A 21,590-nucleotide genomic window follows, 5' to 3' on the forward strand; every position below is an offset into this window, starting at 1 on the left:
CCGTGAAGCGTAAACAACTCTGTCCTGAAGACATCGGAAAATATTACAGTGCTACCGCTGACACTGGAGACTCCTTCCATAAATGTCAAATAAATGTCTCCTTACAAAATATCAACAATTACACATTTTTGAAAATCTGGTTATGTGGAGCAACCGCCATACAGGTTCCAGTGAATGAGCTGTTACTATAGAAACAATAACGTATTAGAATGAGCGCATTCATACACACACACACACACACACACACACACACACACAAACACACACAAACACACACACACACACACACAGTGAGCTCGTGTCTTCCAGCTCTGTGGAGTCAGGGGTCAGACTCACCTACAATGAGCCCCACTTCACACTGAGGGTCCTCGTATGCACACGACATCATCGTCCCCACCGTGTCGTTCACCACGGCAACCACGTCCAGATCAAACTCCTAAAACACACGACACGTGATGGGGAGACGAAAACGTGAAACAGAAATGATCAGAAAGAGAAAACAGCTTGAATGATGAAAGAACGAAAAAAAAAAAAAAAAAAAAAAAAAAAAAAAACCACTGTAGGAAACTGATCTCGCATCTAAAACTGGCGAATAACATCTTTAACTTTTTTAGTATTTGGTTATTATTATAGTGAGGGGTCTCTCTCTCACACACACACACACACACACACACACACACACACACACACACACACACACACACACACACACACACACACACACACAGCTGTTCCCTCCTCGCCAGTCTCTAATAAAATCCTACAGTTACAGATTCTTCAGTTTTGCTGGTGTTTATTTAAAATGAAAAGACGGACTGACGATGAATTTAAAAGAAAAAAAAATAATTCTGTTCCACCTGCAGTTGAAAATAAATCTGTAATGCTCACGTTCATGGAGCTTGTGGTTTGTATTCAAAATAAAAAAGATGCTTGCTTTTTGTTTGTTTGTTTTAAAGGTCACAGCAGAGGTGTTTTAGAAGTAATCAGACTGACTGATGCTGGATTTCTTGATTTGGAGAGAGGAGCCAAGTGTAATTAAAACACTAAAGACGGCTGAACTCTTCCTGCAAGGCGGGGTCATAGTGACTGCCGAGTTTGGTTTTTTTTTTGCTATTTGATTTCTTTTTTTTAGTGAATTTTCAGTAGTACTCTGTGGTGCTCATATGTATGAAGCTTGTCATTTGTATTAAAAAAAGAAAAAAAAAGTGATTTAGTGGAATAGTGGATTTCATGATTTGAAAAATCTAGAAATAAATCCGTAATGCTCACAATTATGAAGCTTAATCACTTGTATTTTAGAAGTAATTACACTGACTGGTGGATTTCTGGATTTAAGAATATTTCTGGAAATAAGTCTAATCAACATAATAAAGATGGCCAAACTATTCCTTTGTCTTTTTTTAACTTATGGATTTCTTATAAGAATTCTTTCTTAACGTTTTAATAAATAAATCTATAATGCTCATGTTTGATGTTTGTGCAGCTTGTCATTTTCCTATAAAAGTCTTTCTCTTGGTTTTGTTCACGGTGAAAGAAATATTTGAATTCTAGCAACATCACAAGACTAGAATTATGACTACAGGCTGAAGCTTGTCATTTATTTAAAATAAAAAAGACTCTGGGTTTTGCTGTAAAGGTCACAGCAGCGGTGTTTAATCTGATCTATCTTGATCTGGATAGAGGAACCAGGGCTAGTAAAAATAATAAAGATGTCATCATGATCATGATGATGATATACAGTACATGATGCATCGATTTCCTTTATAAACCTCACCTACTAGAGTCGAGCCACCTTAAGTCATGTTGTGTATTTTCAAAATCATTTCTGTAATAATGATTCTGTAATAATGACTCTCAGTTTATGAGTTGGATTCCTGAAATTTTACAATTTCCCCGATTAGAAGCTTATTACAGAGGAATTTCCCAATTGTTAATTGTTGGATTCATGTTAGATTTTATATTGAAATACAGCGTAAAATAACTATTTTTTTTTTTTATAGATAGCCAATGATGTTTGTTAAACACTGAAGAAACGATTTTCCAACACATTGTTCTGTAAAATTATTTCTCGAGAAAATCTTACAGTAAAATAAACATTTTTATTTCTAACATCATTTTAAAAAACTAGATTCTGGGTTTATCTACATACTTGCGCATACAAATAAAAAAAAAATACTGGTAAAAATATCAGCAATTAACTGGTGAAGATGATCAAACTCACCTGTAATGCCACGACTTACATTCTTTCTGTTGCATGTTTTTTTTTTTCAGAAATAAATCTTCGCATTTAGGAGCACTACTTAAATTTTACTTCATACTTTGCTCCATACATTCCATATATTCCAACATGTAATATGTTTAATTCTGCATTTGTTAATAAAAAGTTAACAAACGTGTAACGTCCAGCCTAAAATGCCACGCAAGTTAAAACAGAATCGCTTTTTTGGTTGATTTTTTTCAAATAATTTTGCTGTCCCGTGGTTGTGTTGATGCTATCAGGACACCGTGTTAAGTTGTTAAGTGAGTTCCGATTATGATTCCTCTTAAACATTTCTGTGGCAAAAAGAGTGTTTTATTTCACTCTGAGTGTCTGGGGTTTATTGTACTTTTAGATTTTCTCATGCTCAGTATGGACAGGAGCACAGACCTCCATGCGATGGATGGCGTCTTTGAGCAGCACCGCTACGTCTTCTCCTTCACAGCCGCTAGCCTTGAAGCCCTTCGTCCACTTCAGCAGAATGCCCTAGAACAGAGAGAGCGAGAGAGAGAGAGAGAGAGAGGAAGTGATGTATAAAAGCACACTTTCAGAGAGCTCAGGTGGAATGATGATGTGCTGCTTCACACATAATGCACTGCAGAATTTCAGACAGCAGCGCTTTACAGTCCATTAGTTCATCTTCTCCATGATGCTCGAGTGTTTTCTGCGCAATCTATTCTCGATACGATTCCTTCGTCGTTATTTCATGTTCTTCTCCGCCAGCATGCAGGTGGCTTTCAGCGTGCTCTCGACCCACACGACGACGGGTTTATTTTAAAAATAAATAAATAAATAAATAGACAGGTATACTGAAAAAAAAAAAAAAAAAACAGGTCTGAAAGTTGAGCTCACCTGAACCACCACCTCATCAGCCTGAGGCAGGATAAAGATCCTCATCCGGCCACACGGTGACCTTTAACCTTTTGCTTATTGCCTGCTGCCATCGGGGCGTTTCTGAGGTTTGTTTTTTTTATCTAGCCGAGAGGTGATTTATTCCTGAACACATTACACGTCCAAGAAAACTCTCAAACTTCTCAGCCAGGTCTCTGCAGCTGCTATAACCAGAGGCAACGCTGTGGAATTGCACCATGAGCCTCATTTAGCTTTTATTTTTATTTTAAACTAAAGCTGTGAGTAAATGTTTGCATAAGCCAACTTTCGTTAATGCTGTTTTTTCTTTCCGACTCACGTGGATGCTGATGAACGCCAATCTGCCGTAAGGTGTAAACTGTGTTCACAGAACTCCAGAAAAATTAAAGCTCACAATGAAAGCGAGAGAAAAGGAACGTCTCGGAGACAGGTATCATTTCTGTAGCTTGTAAATAATAAATTGTACTTTTTTACTTTTAAATAAATGACATTTAAATAAATTATACTTCATTATTAACTTTTCGGTTATACTTGAGTCATTCCTTTTGCACTTGGTTTTAATTTTTTTTTTTTTTTTAAACTTATCCATTTTTTAATATCACAGAGTTTGCATTTTACTTAAAAATGTTCTCTTTTAAATTAAACTTCTGTACTTTTAGTAAAGTTTTCATTGTACTTTAAATTTTTTAAAGAATTTTAAAAATCTATTTAAAAATATATATATTAATAAATTATACTTCTGTATTTTTTTAACCTGGCAAAGCTTGCACTGTACCTCTTTTTAATTCTGAATTTTAAAAAAAATGTATATACTTATACTTTTGAGTTAAAGATATTTGTGTCAGAATGCAGTCTGTTGACAGGATTAAAAGAATTTTATGATAAATGAGCATCAGCGATGTATTCAGCTTTTAATGAACTACACTGCTCAAAAAAATGAAAGGAACACTTTGAAAACACATCAGCTCTCAATGGGGAAAAATATCATGCTGGAGATCTATACTGATATGGACTGGGTAATGTGTTAGGAACGAAAGGATGCCACATCGTTTGATGGAAATGAAAATGATCAACCTACAGAGGGCTGAATTCAAAGACACCCCGAAAATCAGAGTGAAAAAATGATGCAGCAGGCTAGTCCATTTTGCTGAAATTTCATTGCAGCAACTCAAAATGGTACTCAGTAGTTTGTATGGCCCCCACGTGCTTGTATGCATGGCTGACAACGTCGGGACATGCTCCTAATGAGACCACGGATGGTGTCCTGGGGTATTTCCTCCCAGATCTGGACCAGGGCATCACTGAGCTCCTGGACAGTCTGAGGTACAATCTGGCGGACTAAAACATAATGTCCCAGAGGTGTTCTATTGGATTTAGATCAGGCGAGTGTGGGGGCCATTCAATGGTATCAAATCCTTCATCCTCCAGGAACTGCCTGCATACTCTCGCCACATGAGGCCGGGCATTGTCGTGCACCAGGAGGAACCCAGGACCCACTGAAAGCCATTGTCTAGCCTGTAGAGGTCTGTGTGTCCCTCCATGGATATGCCTCCTCAGACCATCACTGACCCACCACCAAACCGGTCATGCTGAACAATGTTACAGGCAGCATAACGTTCTCCACGGCTTCTCCAGACCCTTTCACGTCTGTCACATGTGCTCAGGGTGAACCTGCTCTCATCTGTGAAAAGCACAGGGTGCCAGTGGCGGACCTGCCAATACTGGTGTTCAATGGCAAATGCCAGTCGAGCTCCACGGTGCCGGGCAGTGAGCACAGGGCCCGCTAGAGGACATCGGGCCCTCAGGCCACCCTCATGAAGTCTGTTTCTGATTGTTTGGTCAGAGACATTCACACCAGTGGCCTGCTGGAGGTCATTTTGTACGGCTCTGGCAGTGCTCATCCTGTTCCTCCTTGCACAAAGGAGCAGATACCGGTCCTGCTGATGGGTTAAGGATCTTCTACGGCCCTGTCCAGCTCTCCTAGAGTAACTGCCTGTCTCCTGGAATCACCTCCATGCTCTTGAGACTGTGCTGGGAGACACAGCAAACCTTCTGGCAATGGCACGTATTGATATGCCATCCTGGAGGAGTTGGACTGCCTGTGCAACCTCTGTAGGGTCCAGGTATCGCCTCATGCTACCAGTAGTGACACTGACCCTAGCCAAATGCAAAACTAGTGAAAAACAGTCAGAAAAGATGAGTAGGGAAAAAAAAGGCAGTGGCCTCCACCTGTAAAACCATTCCTGCTCTGGCGGTTGTCTCATTGATGCCCATCTAGTGCACCTGTTATTAATTTCATTAACACCAAAGCAGCTGAAACTGGTTAACAACCGCCTCTGCTACTGAACTGACCAGATCAATATCCCAGGAGTTTAAATGACTCGATGCTGTACTCTGATTAAAAACTGTTTCTTTAATTTTTTGAGCAGTGTATATCACGCTTTAAACCCAACCCAGCTGAAGACTCTTTACACTCGGTTACAGTCAGACTCATTTAGTTATCGGTTATGATTTTACTGATCAATGTCTAGAGAGGACGATTTCTCAGACTGTTGCTCAGATGAAGCGTTTCTGTGAGGTCTGTGTTATCAGGAGTCTTTATATTCTCAGCCAGAAACCCCTGAGGATCTGAGCGATGACGTGCGTTCATAAAGGTTATTATTATTCAAGCTTAGGGGGCATCAGCACGACTTATTCTGTGAGACGAGCTGAGAATTAACATCACAATATCACACTCACATGAAGCTGAATTATAATGTACAAAGATTTTTTTTTTTTTTTTTAGGGAAAACAATGAAGAGAAGAGAAGATGGAGAGGTGACTCGAGGGCTTTAAAGGTCATTGGCTGCTCGGTGTGATGTTCCTGTCCTTCTGGAGAGACAAGGCAGCGCTACCAGAGCAAAACGAGTGTTAGGAGCCTTTTGTGTTTTTTTGTTTTTTGTTGTTTTTTTAAATCCACCAATTTCTGCAAGAATGTACATTTTTTTCCCCTCAAAAATTGGATTCACTGAAATTTCAGCCCAAAAAAAAAAAATCTAGATATTATAACATGATCTATGTGAAGAATGGCACCCTGGATGACTTTAAATAATCTTTATAATTATTTTATTAATATTAAGACAATTAACACATTAATAATTAATAATTATTTTATTATTATTAAGTCAATTATTACATTATTTAAAAAAAAAAAACTCTCCAGATTGTGTATATTTTTTGAGTCGTTTGTGCTGCTGTTATCAAGCACACACACACACACACACACACACACACACACACACACACACACACACATTCTTTTAGTACATCAGGGCTTCAGGGCACGTTTATTGCAGAGCTCGTATTGATTTTATGGTTTGAGAAAAACAGGGGAACAAGAAAAGACACGCAGCATGACACAAACATGATCAGATCACAGATGGCGCTTTAGGAGGTGGAGATGTATGGCACCTTGCTCGAATCATGTGGACATGTACAAGCACAGACAAGACGTTCGATAGTGGAGATGCTTTACTCGCCTGCTGCTTTCTCCTGTCCACTTCCGGCTAATTTACAGCACCAGATCCAAAGGCAGCTCTCAGTTCTGATCACAATTTGTCAGAAAATGTAGACTAAACATCCTGTGAGTCATTGTCATGCTCGAAGATGAAGCAGGAAAAACTTCTGGATGGATCTGAGGAACATGTTCATTTTTATCCCCAATTCCCTACTTTCTTTCCATCACTCCAGTATAGAGGAGTCCATTCTGAAAGCTCTCAATAGGCAGCATTTTGAGGTTCTTGAGATCAAGAGATGTTGAGAACAAGGTGAAATGTTGAGATCAACATTTTAGGATTTAAATGCTTCTCAGTGGAATCCCATCATTCTTTTCAGCAGACCAGAGCTCCACGAAAACTTTGACAAATATGTCCGCTCAAACTATTGCTCCAACCAAGGAGTCATTTGAGAACAAGGAGGGAATCACATGAATCACAACTATAGTCTGTGGTTAAAATGATTCACTCCAGCAATCAGGGAGTCGTTCATGAGATTCAAGGAGAGAATCACTTGAATCATTGCTACAGTCTGTCATTAAAATGGTTTCTCCAAATTGAGGAGTCATTTGAGAGAGTCAAGGAGTTTAAGAAGAGAATCACTTGACTTGTAGCTACAATCTGTAGTTAAAATGGTCCTTCCAACCAAGGAGTCGTTTGAGAGAGTCGAGGAGTCAAGAAGCGAATTGCCTGAATGGTAGCTACAGTCTGTAGTTAAAACAGTCGGCTGTTCCAAGGAATCGTTTGAGAGAGTCGAGGAGTGAAACAGAGAATTGCTTGAACTGTAGCTACTGTCTGTCTTTACAATGGTCACTTCAACCAAGGAGTCATTTTAGAGAGTCAAGGAGTCAAGCAGGAATCACTTGAATCATAGTTACAGTGTGTGGTTAAAAAAGGTCAGTCCAACCAATGAGTCAATTGAAAGAGTCAAAAAAGAACAGAGGAGTCAAAGAGAAATTCGAAATGTAGCTACAGTCTGCGATTAAAACGAACAACCTAATAAAATTTCCTAGCCACTAAACTTGCTAGCTAGCCTGTGTTAACTAGCTAGCTATGTTTTTTTTAGGGATCAGTAGTACAGAAAAAAAGCTGTTGCTAGTGAGGAAAAAACGGAGCTAACGCACAGCTGGACGTGTCGATAGAGTCGAAGCGGTAATCGCATTAATGTAATTACTTTTCATTCATGATGCTGCACAGGTTTGCTTTCTTGATGGACTGCATTTGAGACAATTCTTCAAAATTAGTCTCTGAAGTCAACATATCGGTTTTGGAATTAAAGTCCAGATTGTCAGCTTCAATTTGACAACACAATAAGCCCATTTTTTTTCTACATAATCCTTTCCTTTAGGGGACCAAAAGTAATTTACCACTTGGCTACCCTCTCGTTTCTTGGCCAGCTGTGTGTTTGTTGTATGACTATCTTGCATACAAGCAGGTTAGCACAATGTCCAGAAATCTAGGCTGTAATTTGCATTTGGAATCTGTTATTCGCTCTTCTCTCTCATCAGTATAATTAAATAGAGATTTGGGCCACTATGAGGCAGAAAGTTCAGAAAAAATAAAAAGCAGAGTCATGAGATCAAGTGTCAGAGTGAACACAAGCCGGTACATAGCGATTAGCTTAACTCAACAGAAGATCAGCGATGAATCCTGAAGAACATGCGAGCACGACCTCTAACATTTGGGTCTCCCACAAGACGCAAGGCAGTTTCCTAAAGCGTTTATAAAAAGTTGCAAGCTTTCTAGAAGCAACTCTTTCAAAAACACCATCTCATTAGCCATCATTTTAACTGAAAAAGGAAACACGGGCTTTAGTGATTCTATTTTATCATGTTTTGTTTATTCACCGTCAAGCTTAGGATGGAGTCCTGACTAGCAACCGCGTTTTTTCTGGGCTACTCCTCGCTAAAAGCATAGCTAGCTAGCTAATGGTTGTTTTCTCCTGAAAAAGCATTAGTTAATGGAAGCAAAGAATTAGCTAGTACGAAGTACACTACACATTTAACTGTGGAATACTGTTTTGTTTCAGGACTGTTCCTGGGACAGGTAGTATCTCACGGTGTGTGTGTGTGTGTGTGTGTGTGTGTGTGTGTGTGTGTTTACTGACCTTGTTCAGTCCAGCTTGATGGCAGGGAAAAGAGAAGGTGAATCCCAGAGGTAATGATGCTCCCTTCATTCCCATGTACTCCAGGAAGTCAGCGATGCAGTGGACGATGTGATCAAACAGCTGCAGAAACACACGGTTATTACATCACTGCTCTGCTTTGTGTCGTGTCGTGTCCAACAACGCCGTGATCAGATCACTCTAACGCACACTGAGCGGCTTACTGCTTTAATTAAACAATGCGACAAAAATCCAGTGTTCAGTAAATAAAATTAGAATTAATAATATTTGCTGTAAACAGTTCTTCTGCCATGGAATACACTGTGTCAACATTAAGCTTTGGTTGCTAAGCAACATGACGGACAGGGATTAGTATTACTGCGATGTGCTCACAGATATCGAGGATTTGAACAGGGCCTCAAACACGGCTCGGCCAATCAGGTTTTAGAACTGGACCTATCCATTTTATAAGATTTTACACCACAGCACTGTTGAATTCTGGATTCTGATTGGTCAGTAGGTGTTGATTAATTTTCTATAAGAGCAGCTCTCACAGCAGTGCAGCTGCAAATTTTCTATGGAGATGTTTATTTAACGTTTACGGAAGGAGTCTCCAGTTTCAGTGCTTTGTAACAGTCAGAGGTAAAGCGGTCATGAGGAAATTCATGGAAATTCCTCTCAGGGATTCAAGCACATGCTTCTTTTCTGTTGTCTGTATTAATGCACGCAATTATTGCATCATAATTATGAGCTCAGTTACGTTATTGCTGCTTTTTAGCTCACTTAATTGCACTTCTGGGAAGCGTTCACTTGCCCAGAACCCCTGCACTAATATTAGTTTCTGAAATATCGCCATCACAACCTGTACTTGAGTTCTCTGAGAATTTGATCTAATTAAGCAATATCTCATAGCGCGGTTATACTGAATCTCGGCACAGTGATTCGGCCGGAGCTAATCACAATATAACCTATGATAAATTGTGATATAGCGAGTGCGATATTCCTTTTACACAACAGTTCTATAAACAAGAAATCAATATCGAGCAAGTGACATTTTAGACACAATATGGCCGAAGGTTCGGTTTATTTTTTGCTCCGCTAGCAGAAATAGATCCCAAAGAAGCCACAATCACTGATAGCCAAACGTGCTTCCGGTGAAACAGGCTTCCCTTCTTTCTTTTCATCTTCATCTGACAAGCTTTCATATTTTAAGTCAGAAGTACATTCACGAAACATGTATCGTTTGCGCTGTCCGCTGATGATGTCTTTAACTCTGCTATAGTAACTGTTTCAGTGGGACTGTTGCTAGAGGTGGAATTTCACATGGCGTACACAGATGAGCGGAGTGACACACACGGCGAAACGGAAACGGTTATACTAAATATAAGCACTCTTGGAACGCTGCTCGTCCAATCAGATTAGTGGACCGGAACTAACTGCTGTATAATATCTAATAATATTTCTGAGAGTCATATTTCTTTGTAAATCATTAATATTGAATGGAGAACTCCACCACCTTGTGGACAAAAGAGGAACTGAATGTAAATAATCGCAGTGATTGAACATGCATGGCAGACATTACGCCTCTCGTCCCGGGGGCTTTAGGTGTTCTGGTTCTGGCCTCTCACATGAGTGGAGAAATATCTTCAACATTTCACTTCCCTGAGTGTCCTCTCAAGTCGATCAAGTTCTGTCTCAGCTTCCTGATTATCAAAGCACTCGTAGTGAAGAACATCTTTTAACCTCTGCTGTGATGGCCACAATTACATCCATGCGAGCGACCCGGTCTCAGAGCTTACCCAGAGAGGCTTAATGAACACGGACAAGGAGCCGAGCACTCTCACGCAGCACTTCACGCCTCCTGTCTCGACTACGTGAGTAATTTCAGCGCGAGAGCTCTCCTCTGAGCCGGAGCGAGTGCTTAAGCTGGCCCATGGTGCATTTTAAACCGAGAGATTACAGAGAACTTTACGCAAGCGCACATTAATGATGTTTAAGAGGCGATCAGGAGGTCCTCAGGCACGCTGATTGTAGGCTGCGAGGCATTCTGACCTTTAGCAAGTACATGTAGAAATCGCAAAAATCACCCCATCATGGAGAACATGGAGCTGGCGCTAATAACTGATTAGCTAATTAAATAAATATCTAATATAAAGCGTTGTGTGTCACATCTGCCATTTATTTTCCTTTTTTTGTTCTTTTTGTTTGTGGTGTATATCATGATAGTTTTTTTTTTTTTAACCCTTTATCATATTTAACAATTGATTTGATGTTTAATGACAATTTTTTTAATTGATTTTCCTATCTTTTCAGTGTGAAATGCTTTATTTTTGTAGACATTAAATAAAAATATAATTAAACAGTATTTTTCAGTTCTTTTTTTAAATGCAATAACGCTCTATCGTGATGCATATCGCAAATCATAAAAAAAAATGTCTTCAGGTGTCATGGTATAATAGTTTGTCATATCTCTCACCCCTTTCATGGATTTTCTTATCCATTTATTGTTTAAACTGAGACAGTGCTGGTCAAAGTGCTTTTCATGCTGATATGAATAGAAAAGACAGACGCCTCAGGCAACACGCAGACACGCAGACTGTAGCCATAACAGCACTCTTAGCCGTCCCAGCTCGCATCAGCCGTACATTAATTATTCTCATTAATGCAGGTGAAATAAAGATTGGTTTCATTCTGCTGATGAGGAGGTTGTTTGTCTTCGCTGCAGCTTTGGAGCCATAGTTAAAGCAGGATGTAATGTCATGTACCAAAAAACCCCAATATTTTGCGATGCTGGAATTATTTCTGACTAAAAAAACTTTTCTTCTTCTTCTTCTTTTTTTTTTTTTTCTCCTTCTTCACCCGCACTTTGCTCAGCAGGCTTGTTTTTCTCGATTGTTCTCAGAGCTGCAAGATGATCGTTCTGGATGTTGAAAAAAAATTTAAAACGGCACTTAAAAGACACCATTCTGCACTTTCGTGAAAATATTGGAAGCTCCACTGTGACCAGAAAAAAGCCGGAGGCAGCACTTTTTACAAGCTTCCTGCTTCCGCAGGAGCGCATGTGACATGTAAGTGGATGGTTGAGGAAAACAGTGTGAAAGTATTTTTAGGGAACCTAAAACAGTTCATCTGTAGCCTTCTTCTGAAACATTTCTTTTTAAGACTAGTACAAACTGGCCCTGACTAAACTAGGAGAAAATATGGCTTAAAAAAAACATCAGATACCTAAAGTGTCAAGTATAAGGACATTACTTTGGAGAAAATCAAGCTGGGAATAGTGTGTGTCCTAGTCTGGGGCTGAAAGTGTACAAAACAAACACTTTTTTTATACTTAGAAACTTTTTCAATCTATTTAAGCAATATTTCCAAAGTTAGCCATGCCTCGTACTTTCAGGACACACAGATGGGATGGAGATTTATGCTTCATTATAATGCTCAGACTATCGTAATGAATTATTTATGTTGCCTCGGTTAAGAAGCCTCAAGTGTGCAAAACGTAGCGGCTTATTTTCTCCCAAAAGCTAAATGCAGACACAGACAAATACATCGCATCACTTCTCATTTTTCTTTACTTCAACTTCGTAGAGTTGCTTTTAAACCTTTTAAAACTGACTTTGAACTTTGAGTGGTTGTGATGCTAGGTGTTAGAAGGTTGTCAGAGGAAGAAGAGAGCAGTACCTCTTCCCCCGTGCCCTGCATGATGTCCTGTGAAATGGTGTAAATCTTGTTGTGCATCTCCACGCTGCGCCGTTTCCCACTGCGCACTCGAACCAGCAGCACTCGGAAGTTCGTCCCGCCCAGATCCAGCGCCAGGAAGTCTCCATGCTCTGAGGAATACGGACAACACAGCAGGTTTAATACTCTCACACACACATACACACACACACACGAATGAAATCGCTGCACTAAATATTTACTATACAGCACTGTTTCAGTGAAGAAGGTGGGCGTGGCCTCAGTGTCTGTCAGTCCCAATAAAGGTGGGTGTGGCCTCTGTGTCCATCAGTCACTATAATAGAGGCATGGCCTCTGTACCTGCAAGTTCCAGTGAAGATGATGGGCGTGGCCTCTCTGCCTGTTTGTCACTGTAAAGGAGGCATGGTCTTTGTGCCTGTCAATTCCAGTGAAAGAGGCGTGGCCTCTCTGCCTGTTAGCTCCAGTGAAGGAGGTGGGTGTGGCCTCTGTGCATATCAGTCACTGTAAAGGAGGTGTGGCCTCTATATCTGCCAGATCCAATAAAGACGATGGGTGTGGCCTCTATACTTGTCAGCCCCAGGAAATGAGGCGTGGTTCCTGTTCCTGTTAGTTCTAGTGAATGAGGCGTGGCCTCTGTAATTATCAGTCTCAGTCAAGGAGGCGTGGCCTATATATCTGTCAGTCCCAGTCAAGGAGGCGTGGCTTCCCAGTTCCCAAAGTTAAGACTTTTTGGGTAGAACAGCACTGGAACCCACACACAGGCAAAAACCTGAGGTTACTGAGCGTAAAATTGCTTCACTGACCAGGTTTCAGAAGATTTAACAAACTTCAGATAAAACTGGATTTATTTCATCAGTTGTGAGTTTCAGTGGAAGTCAAAGCTTTGGCCAGTGCAGTAAAAACACAGAGACAGCTCTAAGGAATGCTACAGAAGCGCCACAACTGGCACAGAAGGTGAGTCAGATTAAATTAAAGATAAGGTAAGATTCTTCTTGATTCTTTTACACCTTTAATTTTTAATTACACGTGTTTATGCAATAATGTTCATCCTCATGTTAAACACTGCCAATTAAAAGATTTTCACTTGGAGCTCCACAGCGTGACTTTCACCCACGCACACGCTGCTCTCGGAAAGCAAAGACGCTAAAAAAAAAATCATCATTTGTTAAAGTTCTGCCATTTCCACCGTACAATAAACCTCCACGAGCTCCAGCGCTCTTGCAGACAGCAGCAACAGCTCGTCATTAATCAGCCCTTAATCCCCAGAGCTGTTTCTACAATGAGAACGCCACTGAAGTGCTGGTTTGCTGGAAAATGAGGACATAAATCCTGTAACTCCAATAAATCAGCTGCAATTACAGTGATGTGAGGGCTAATAAATGGTCAGTTTTAATCAATCAAGCTGTCAATCAAGCATGCTCATTAGAATATTAGACCACACCCATTAAGAGAGTGAATTCAGCTGCTGTTTGAGTTACATACTATATACAGTATATCTATCCATCTTTCTTCCTTTCTTTCTTCTTTATTAAACCCTACTGTCTTTTCTTTCCTTCTTTCTTTCCTCTCTCTCTTTTCCTTCTTTCTTTCTTTTAATCTCTTAGCTTCTTTCTTGCTTTTCTTCTTTTCCTTCTTTCTTTTATGCTGTCTCTTTTCTTTCTTTCTTTCTTTCTTTCTTTAAGTCACTTAACCTCTTTCTTTCTTTAAGTCACTTAACTTCTTTCTTTCTTTCTTTAAGTCACTTAACTTCTTTCTTTCTTTCTTTAAGTCACTTAACTTCTTTCTTTCTTTCTTTCTTTCTTTAAGTCACTTAACCTCTTTCTTTCTTTTAGTCACTTAACCTCTTTCTTTCTTTCTTTCTTTCCTTCTGTCTGTCTGTCTCCACCGCTCCCTCACTTCCCCTAATAAAAGAGTCTTTTCGACAGATTACAGCAACCCCACTGTGGAACTCTTCCTCTCTCCACGGTGTCTTTCTCAGCAGTTCTCCGATGTGAAGAGTTTATTTGACAATGTTTCTTCGAGTCAGCCGCTCTGCAGAACGCTTCTTTCTTTTTCCTTTCTTTGCTTTGCCATCATGTCACATCTGCTCCTGCGTTTGTTCTCTCGACCTCTCTCTCGCTCTCCCACGTCTTTGAACTTTTGAAAGCTCTTCTCTCTCTCCCATCTGCCTTTCTGCCTCCATCACACTTGGATTCACTCGTCTTCTTCCTTCATTCTTTATTATGCACCCTCTTTTCCTTCACCTGTGCACCCTCCTTTCCTTCACCTGTGCACCCTCCTTTCCTTCACCTGTGCACCCTCCTTTCCTTCACCTGTGCACCCTCCTTTCCTTCACCTGTGCACCCTCTTTTCCTTCACCTGTGCACCCTCCTTTCCTTCACCTGTGTACCCTCTTTTCCTTCACCTGTGCACCCTTTTTTCCTTCACCTGTGTACCCTCTTTTCCTTCACCTGTGCACCCTTTTTTCCTTCACCTGTGCACCCTCCTTTCCTTCACCTGTGCACTCTCCTTTCCTTCACCTGTGCACCCTCTTTTCCTTCACCTGTGCACCCTCCTTTCCTTCACCTGTGCACCCTCCTTTCCTTCACCTGTGCACCCTCCTTTCCTTCACCTGTGCACTCTCCTTTCCTTCACCTGTGCACTCTCCTTTCCTTCACCTGTGCACCCTCCTTTCCTTCACCTGTGCACCCTCTTTTCCTTCACCTGTGCACCCTCTTTCCTTCACCTGTGCACCCTCCTTTCCTTCACCTGTGCACCCTCCTTTCCTTCACCTGTGCACCCTCTTTTAATGCTCAGAGCTGCAGGCGTGGCTGAAGATGAATCCGTCCCTTACTGATTCATTCAGTCCATCTGACTCCCTCGTCTGGGTCCAGCTCACGGCTCTCTTTTCTTTCTTTCTTTCTTTTCTACCCAGTCTCTCTCCTTCCTTCCTTCTTTCCTTCCTTCCTTCCCAGTCTCTTTTCTTTCTTTTCTTTCTTTCTTTTCTTTCCTTTACCGCCTGCTGGATCGAGCTCTCGGCTCAACAGTTCTTTGCTGCCAGGACAATATGATTCAGCCATAGCAGGAGGTAGAGAAAAATAAAGGTCTTACGTGGATGAATGGATAAACGCAGGGTTTGCGTTGTTTTTTCCATGACACATACATGAGCACTGCTCCAAAGGGTCGGCTCAGAATGACTCACAGCCACTGACATTTTATTTTTAATTTAATATTAAGCATAAATATACAACAGTACTCATCGCTTTAAATTATTCTCGTGACCCGGGCCTGTAGTTTTCTCAATAAACGTGTCCAAGAAGCGCCCACTTTCACAGAAAGGGGTCACTTATCCAACACAGATGACCTTTTCCTGCAGTCCATCAGCAAGCATGTGAGATTATCCAGTTTCCTCACCACTAAAGTCTAATATCGTATATAAAGGTGGTACTTCTGTCAGTCCAGTGACTGTTACCTTGCTGTGAAATGTGCATTGTGTCAGTGTGTTCAAAGGTCTGTTGCAAACTTGGCACCTGCAAGGTCGTATACACAAAAGGGCATATATAGGTGGGACAGCGTATACAGAAGACTCTATGCATGGGAGAGCACACCTACAGAAGAGCTACGCACAGCAGAGCGTACACACAGAAGGTTGAAAGAGCTCATGCTTGAAAGAGTTATGCATGGAAGGAAGTATGCACAGAAGTGTGTGCACAGGGAATTGCAGAGAAGTAAATTCATTGCAACCTTTATAACCTTTTGGTAATACAAATTACAACCGAGTCTAACATTTCTGGTTAAGGTGCAATATTTGTATATTAGGATGGTAATTGTGTCGTCTGAGATGTGTGTGTTATGACCAAACACCAAGAAAAAATTCCTAATACGTGTAAATGTATTCTGATTCTGAACCTTCAACACTCTGAAGCTCGTGGCTAGAAAAGTGTACAAAACGTACCCAGGCAACAGAGCGTATAAGGCTGGGACTCTCAGTTAGCTCAAGTCACTTCCTCCGTACTACATACTAAAGAAACAAACAGATCGCGATACACTGGGATTTTAAGGACTGTATGAAAACTGTGAGAAGAATTGAACACTTAAGCTCATAAAACAAGTCACATGGCTTGTAGCGGCTTTATTTGGGCGGTCAGGCAGGTTACCTGTCCCAGAAGTGTGCAGGCTAAACCATGATTTTAAACTGTATTACTCTCTTATCATAATCAATTTCGACCCTGAGTGCTACAGGGGGAGGAGCTTATTCACTCCCATGCTGTTAAAACACATCTTTATGCTGTAAAAACTTTATAATAAATCAGTGGTGGGAAGTTTATTGATTTTTACATCTCGTTTCTCCTGCATTTGTGAAAGCAATGTAATGTTCTTCTTACAAAACACATGGGTTTCAAACTCCTTAAGGCTGTTCGTGGTTGATTTTCTGTTTCGCTTTTCAGTTTTCTATAGGTTTACTTTGAATGTGATGCGCACAACCAGGAAGTGGCACGCTTCAGCATCAAGGATCAAGTAAAATTCCCTCAAACGCATTCAATATCGACTGGCATGGAGCGCCAAGTAAAGAACATGAAATCTGCACAAAAACACGGAGCTGTAATCTTTCATCTCTGGGCATTCAGCAGAACACGGATCGTTGTATTACGAGTAAGAAAGTACAGTATGTCCTGCAAATTGTCTTAGTGGACCGACTGCTTATTATAAACATCTTACCACTGCACATGATCAAATAAAGTGTATTCAGGGCAGAAAGGAAGGCGAGAGGATGTGAGGGAACCCTGAACTATTTTTTACATCACTCCTCACTCCAGAAGAAGATTTGCTGTCAGGTTATACAGCGGCAGGTTCGCAGCATGAGCTTTTGTACATCGTGCCTGTGTTTTTAGATACATAAAAATAACGGTTGACCTTTTCAGTGATGTGCTCTCATTAAAATGTATTTTTCCTCCACTTTGGACTTTCTCTCCACAGGAGAACTCGCGTTATCTGCTGCGTTACAAACAGCATCAGACGGATCCGTGGACGTTCTGAACCCTTCACTGAATCGCAGCATGAGCGTGAACACTGAGAGGGAAAAAAAGGGAGTTTAATATTTTCTTATCAGACCCCGCTGCAGTGCCGAGTCATCTAGTGAGATACTGCGGAATACAAATGAAGTTCTCCGACTTAGTCTTCCGCAAAATTCCTTTTCCGGTCTCTGAACGCAAGACCACAACCAAGAGGGAAATATCTATAAAGGACAAGATACTTGGATGGTTGGATCAATGGATGGAAGGAAGGAAGGAAGGAGGAAAGATTTTTAAGATGAAAAGAAAATTTTAAAAAAGATAGAATGAAAAAGCGACAATAAGGAAAAAAATTAAAGCGAGACAAAAAGGAAAAATTAAAGAAAGAGGAAGAAAGAAAACGGGGAAGGAAAGATAAAGAAAGTCTCTGTGTTTCTCTCTGACTCTCGTATCTCGCTGTCTTTGTCTCTCTCCTCTCTCTCTCTCTCTCCCTCTCTCCCTCTCACACACCCTCTCTCTCCCTCTCTCTCACACCCTCTCTCTCCCTCTCTCTCTCACACAACCCCTCTCTGTCTCTCTCACCCTCTCTCTCTCTCTCACACCCTCTCTCTCTCTCCCCCTCACCTGTGCCGTCAGGCGTGGCTCTGACATAGGTGGGTAACATTTTGACGGAGGCTGACTCGTGGGTGTCCAGGGCGAGTCCCCTCTTCATCTGCACCTCCATCCTCCTCTTCACCTCCATCAGCTGTTCCCGGCTGAGCCGCAGCGTGTCCAGGACCTGCTGACGCTCGGCGTGCTGCTTCGCCAACCTGTAGGCCACCGCCGTTACCATGGCAGCGCCCTTCCCACTGCCGTCCTCCGAGCGCAGGAAACGCACGTCACAGTCAGGCACCAGACTGCGCACCATCTTATGTAACCGCCGCGCAAACCTGAGCAACACACACACACACACACGCGGGGATGGAAGAGAGAAATCATGAAATAATGAAAGGAAGAAGAATAAACATATTACTTTATATATTACAGTAGTCTAGAATCTAAACATGTTGCTTTATTGTACATTAATCCAGTGCATTAGTATAGTGAGCTATCTTGTAGTGTAAATACTAGCATTAGTGTACTTTATTACTGTTTTAGAATAAAGCATTTAAAAATGTGAACACAATCCTTTGTTTGAATATTTCCTTTTTAATTATCGCAATTTATTAGTAAAGTTTGTTAGCTAAAAGCGTGGAAGCAGAGCACACACGCTACTCACTGCGGATGGTTCTTGTACACGGATCCGTCCACTCCGATGGTCGTGCGCAGTCGGTCCACGGCCTTGTTGTCACGGATTTGGCGCAGAACGGCGGCGAGCGTCGCTGCGCACAGATGAGCTGCTCGCGTCGACACGATCTGACACACACGCTGCACAATCATGCAGTCCTCAAGAGACGGATCCAGCCCCAGATCACGCAGAATCTGCTCCACACACACCAGGCCTTCTTTACTCCTACACACACACACACACGCACACACACACACACACACAGCAATTCAGAAAGGGTCCTGATCCCATTTCGCTGTTAGAATGAGATTAGATGCTGAAATAGATAATAAAATAGCACAGACAAGTTCCACAATATGATCCTATCTGTAGTGTTCCTCTGTTCCTCCGAGGTTCTCTAGGGGCTTATCAGTTTTTCTGAAAGGCTAATGAAAGGTGTTTGGTGTTTTAGAGGGCTGATGGGAGATTATATAGAGGTACAGCTTTATCTTGGTTTTGATTTAAACCTGACATGAGTGTGGCCTAAACCAGAAGAGTTTTTTTTTTTATTTAATACAAACCCTAAATACGAACCCTGCCCCTGTGGAGACTGGGGGAAAAAAAAAAACCACTTGTAAAAAACATTTTCCCAGATATGATAAAAGCTTCCAATCCCAGCAGGCAGAAAGTGTGATGCTGCTACGTACAAATGAGCTCCTGCTAATTTTTTTTAATCAACCAGAGCTCACAGCTCCGCCCACTTCATTTCTATTGGCTCACAAGACTGAGATTCATGAAATCACAAGTCAGCAGCATCAGGTCAAAAATCGTAAATGCTACAGAGAAACCGAAGATGTTTACACAGTGGTAAAGTCTAAAATTTACTAAAGTCTAACTTTATTTATTTCTTTATTTATTTTTAAATCCTGGCTTATACACAAAGCTCTAAGATAAACATTTTGATCTGGCAGTTTAAGACCGTGGATAGAGTGGGCATCTGTTACTAAAGAACGGTTTATTTATTTTTTTTTTAAATACTGGCATTGAGGTTATTTCTTTAAAAAAAAAACACATATATATATCTCGAAACTGGATGGAATAACTGAGAAACTGAGAAACAACCTTCTGAGTCCTACTTATAACTCCATGTCTCAATTTACATTTCAGACCAATTCATTCCTTTCAGCCTTTTTTAAAATGTCAGAATCGATATTAATCAATAAAGAAATGAGTCTCGTTATGTCATTGTGACAACCAAAACCAGAATGAACCAGTTTAACAATGCTGTGTTTTTTTTGTTTTTTACAGCGCACTGGCTCTTATTGAGCTGGAGAGATCGAAGCGTAGAGAAAAACGAGAGCTGAAGGAGGCCGTCGAGCAGGCCACTTAGTCAGAGAAAGAAAAGAGAAGTGCAAAAGATGTGCAGAGAAAAAGAAAATTCCTCATCCAGCTGTGCTTCAGAAAAACCCCAGAGCCATCACAAATGAACGACCTCAGCACGGCTGCCAAGGCTGCATCAAACATCACCGCTACATCAGAAGCTTCACACGGATGAGTTCTGATATCAAGTCCTCACATGCCCTGATTTTACCACACACACACACACACACACTCTCTCTCTCTCTCTCTCTCTCTCTCACGCACACTGCAACTCAAGCTTTTATTACTTCAATAGGTTCTGTACTTGTTTATTAGACAGACGATCTGGCTTTTAAAATGGGGGTCGGCATTTAGGAAGATTCCAAAGCCACCGAATCAGATAGGGGTCAATAAAGATTGTACCTTTTTTTTTTTTTTTTTGCGTAATATGATTCTTGTTCTTTTTGAAATATTCTTTTTTTCTCTGATAGTGATAATCTAAAAGCTCATTTTAGGTACACCATCAACAGCACGGCACTGTGCAAGCACCAGTAGCCCCCTTCCACATACAATCAGTGGTTTAACCCAATCATGGCAGCTCCGGCTAATAAAACGACATTTAAATACGGCTAGCGAAAGACAAACGCAGGCAGACAGTAGCTGAGTCTCAAATGGCACACTTTGTGTACTTTGTGTGCGAGACGTATATTTACGCTGGAAAATTCAGAAGGATGTAGTGGGCTAATAATACACACAGTTTTGCGAAAGAGCCACCAGAAGGCGCCAACGCAACAAGCGATAATCATCAGGGTAATGACTGGGCGATTTGTATTGATGCATCGACTTAAAAGGCAACGACTGAAATGAATTGATGCAACAGTCATAAACAGATTAAGAGGCTAGCAAGGTTATTTGTTTGTAACTCTAATACTATTAAAATAGTCTTTCTTAAGTCAACATTATTCACAAATTAACAGCAAGCCAGCACCAGATTCTGGTCACATATCGATCAGAGGATATCAAATCGTATCGTATCGTATCAGATTCTGTAGTTGTATCATCAAATACTGAATCCAGTGCCTTATGAATCGAAACAAAACTTGTATCATGTGGAAGCGTGAGGTTTACACCCTAACATCACATTACGAACTTAGGAGCAGTCTGGATATTTTTTATATTCGGAAAGGTTGAAGTGTTCGAAAACAGCGCACAGTACGCCACTTGAGATGGAGGTGAAACGTCGTTCAGTTTTTTAGAATGAAACTTAATTCAGTCCATTAACAAGAAAAAAAAAAAAAAAAAAAGGTGTTTGCTTTAACAACACACACCTGATCATGTTTTTCGGCTAATCTTGCTAGCTGGCTGCACTTTTTTTGCGCGTTTTTAGGTTCACATTATCATTAATAATCTTGTTCATAGTCTCGTGACAGGACATGGAAGGCACATGAGACGAGGAACATGGCTTAACAGAAGAGGAAATATTCAGCAGGGAATAAGATTCTGACACCCTTAAGGGGAGGTTTTATTTATTTAT

At 40.9% G+C, this 21,590-nt stretch overlaps 1 protein-coding gene across 1 annotated transcript in view; it reads right to left on the minus strand.

Annotated features, from left to right (window-relative positions):
* Positions 1-21,590, minus strand: part of hk2 (hexokinase 2) — a 49,678-nt gene that overhangs the window by 11,592 nt on the left and 16,496 nt on the right. Inside the window, exons 9-14 of the mRNA XM_053228932.1 lie at positions 18,710-18,943; positions 18,076-18,380; positions 12,443-12,591; positions 8,768-8,887; positions 2,648-2,743; positions 337-436 (exon numbers count right to left, since the gene is read on the minus strand). Coding sequence (XP_053084907.1) covers positions 337-436; positions 2,648-2,743; positions 8,768-8,887; positions 12,443-12,591; positions 18,076-18,380; positions 18,710-18,943 — 1,004 coding nt within the window. The remainder of the gene's footprint in view (positions 1-336; positions 437-2,647; positions 2,744-8,767; positions 8,888-12,442; positions 12,592-18,075; positions 18,381-18,709; positions 18,944-21,590) is intronic.

Source organism: Pangasianodon hypophthalmus, chromosome 24, assembly GCF_027358585.1.
Source record: "Pangasianodon hypophthalmus isolate fPanHyp1 chromosome 24, fPanHyp1.pri, whole genome shotgun sequence".
NCBI lineage: Eukaryota > Metazoa > Chordata > Actinopteri > Siluriformes > Pangasiidae > Pangasianodon > Pangasianodon hypophthalmus.